Source organism: Glandiceps talaboti, chromosome 7, assembly GCF_964340395.1.
Source record: "Glandiceps talaboti chromosome 7, keGlaTala1.1, whole genome shotgun sequence".
Lineage (NCBI taxonomy): Eukaryota > Metazoa > Hemichordata > Enteropneusta > Spengelidae > Glandiceps > Glandiceps talaboti.
Genome location: NC_135555.1, coordinates 4946897 through 4948652, shown reverse-complemented (window position 1 = coordinate 4948652; position 1756 = coordinate 4946897). Strand labels below are relative to the sequence as shown.

Below are 1756 nucleotides of genomic sequence, written 5' to 3'. Positions count from 1 at the left end.
TTGTATGTATCCATCTTTTGGACTTTATTGAACTCGAACCGTGAATAACAGTTGTTGACAGCTACCGTTACCTGGGGTTTTAATTCGACTTGAAATTTGTATTAGAGCGTGCAAACGCTGCGTTTTTGTTCGCTAATTTTCTGGGCGATCTCGTGGGGCCGTTGATGGATTAAGCTTAAGTATTTCCATTTAGCCATACCACCTGATCACAGTCACCGTATTTGACTATAAAAAATCCAGCCTCCTTCTACGTTCAGTTTGACGGCGCTCTTGCTGTAGTCGCACACTCAGTCTCATCACCGCAGCACAATCATCATCACTACCACCAGCGCACACACACACACCATCACATCATCATCATCACGCTAACATCATGCCGCGTTCCTTCCTTGTTAAGAAAGTGAAATCGGATGATTCTTCTAACCATTCCGACCCAACGATGCGAAGCCGACCACCAGTGATGGGTAGTCATACGATGAACGGAATCAGTGTTCGATTAAATAACGGTGAGTACCGGTATATGTCTCTTGTCTGAGAATCGTTACGCATGGTTTAACGGAGTACATCTCATGGATACACCGAAGAGGCCCGACTCTATCATATCTTAATGAAACCAACGTACTACAATTTTCAAATCAACCACTTCTTACGTCTAACTATGTATTTTAAGGTTTATTTAAGGACACACTTAGTGTATAAGTAGCGATGAAATTATTTTGTTTACTTTGCTATCGAGATATATTTATTTTCCTTCTTTTCTTTCTTTCTTAATCTCTTAACTACATACAGGGTACATTCATGACATACTGCCGAGTAGTGATATTGAAAATAATAACGACGACGAAGTAAGAGACCTCACTATCAAGGGAGAGTCGGAAGATAAAATTGAAGAATTCAAGAAGAATAATTTCCATACAAACGAGCCAGTGGTAGCTTATGATGCATTCCTCATCACAGACGGAAGATCTAGAAAACGGGCTCTGAACACCGATGACCAAAACCGACAGCGCTACAAGTGTAACGAATGTGGGAAACACTATGCTACGTCGTCGAACTTATCCCGACACAAACAAACACACCGCAGCTTGGATAGTAAACTTGCCAAGAAATGCCACACTTGCCATAAGGTGTACGTCAGCATGCCGGCACTAGCCATGCACGTGCTTACCCACGATCTCAAACATAGATGCAGTATTTGCAACAAGTCATTTAGCCGACCGTGGCTGCTGCAGGGACACATGCGGTCGCATACGGGCGAAAAACCATTCGGGTGTGCCCATTGCGGGAAAGCTTTCGCCGATAGGTCGAACTTACGCGCGCATATGCAAACACACTCGGCGTACAAGAACTTCGCGTGCAAGAGATGTAACAAGTCGTTTGCTCTGAAGTCATATCTCAACAAACACTACGAGTCGGCGTGTTTCAAGTCTATGACTCCGCCATCGTCCCCATCTTCGACGTCGTCATTGGTCGACGCCGACACAACGGCGTTCTCCACTCCAGATTTGACCACACTTGTCTAAAAATACAAAGATTGTGAACAAGACTTGTTCCATGGATGGAGGGATCATTAGGAGAAAGGTGGACAGACTAGTGAACCTTGTTTTGTTCCAAATGAAACATTACCCCGAGTAGTGGATTATTTTCATTTAATATCACCCAGACTGATAGAAAAGAAAACCGAAACCATGCGGTGTAAGCAAAGAAGTAGACCGAACCAATAAGTAGATTCATTGTACGGAGGCGATGGGATTGT

At 43.6% G+C, this 1756-nt stretch overlaps 1 protein-coding gene across 1 annotated transcript; it reads left to right on the top strand.

The window, feature by feature from the left end:
* Nucleotides 1-373: 373 nt before the first annotated feature.
* On the top strand, nucleotides 374-1523 carry LOC144438260 (transcriptional repressor scratch 2-like). Its single transcript, XM_078127312.1, has 2 exons — nucleotides 374-506; nucleotides 790-1523. The coding sequence occupies exons 1-2, from the start codon at nucleotides 374-376 to the stop codon at nucleotides 1521-1523; spliced, it is 867 nt and encodes a 288-aa protein (XP_077983438.1).
* The last annotated feature ends 233 nt before the right edge of the window (nucleotides 1524-1756 follow it).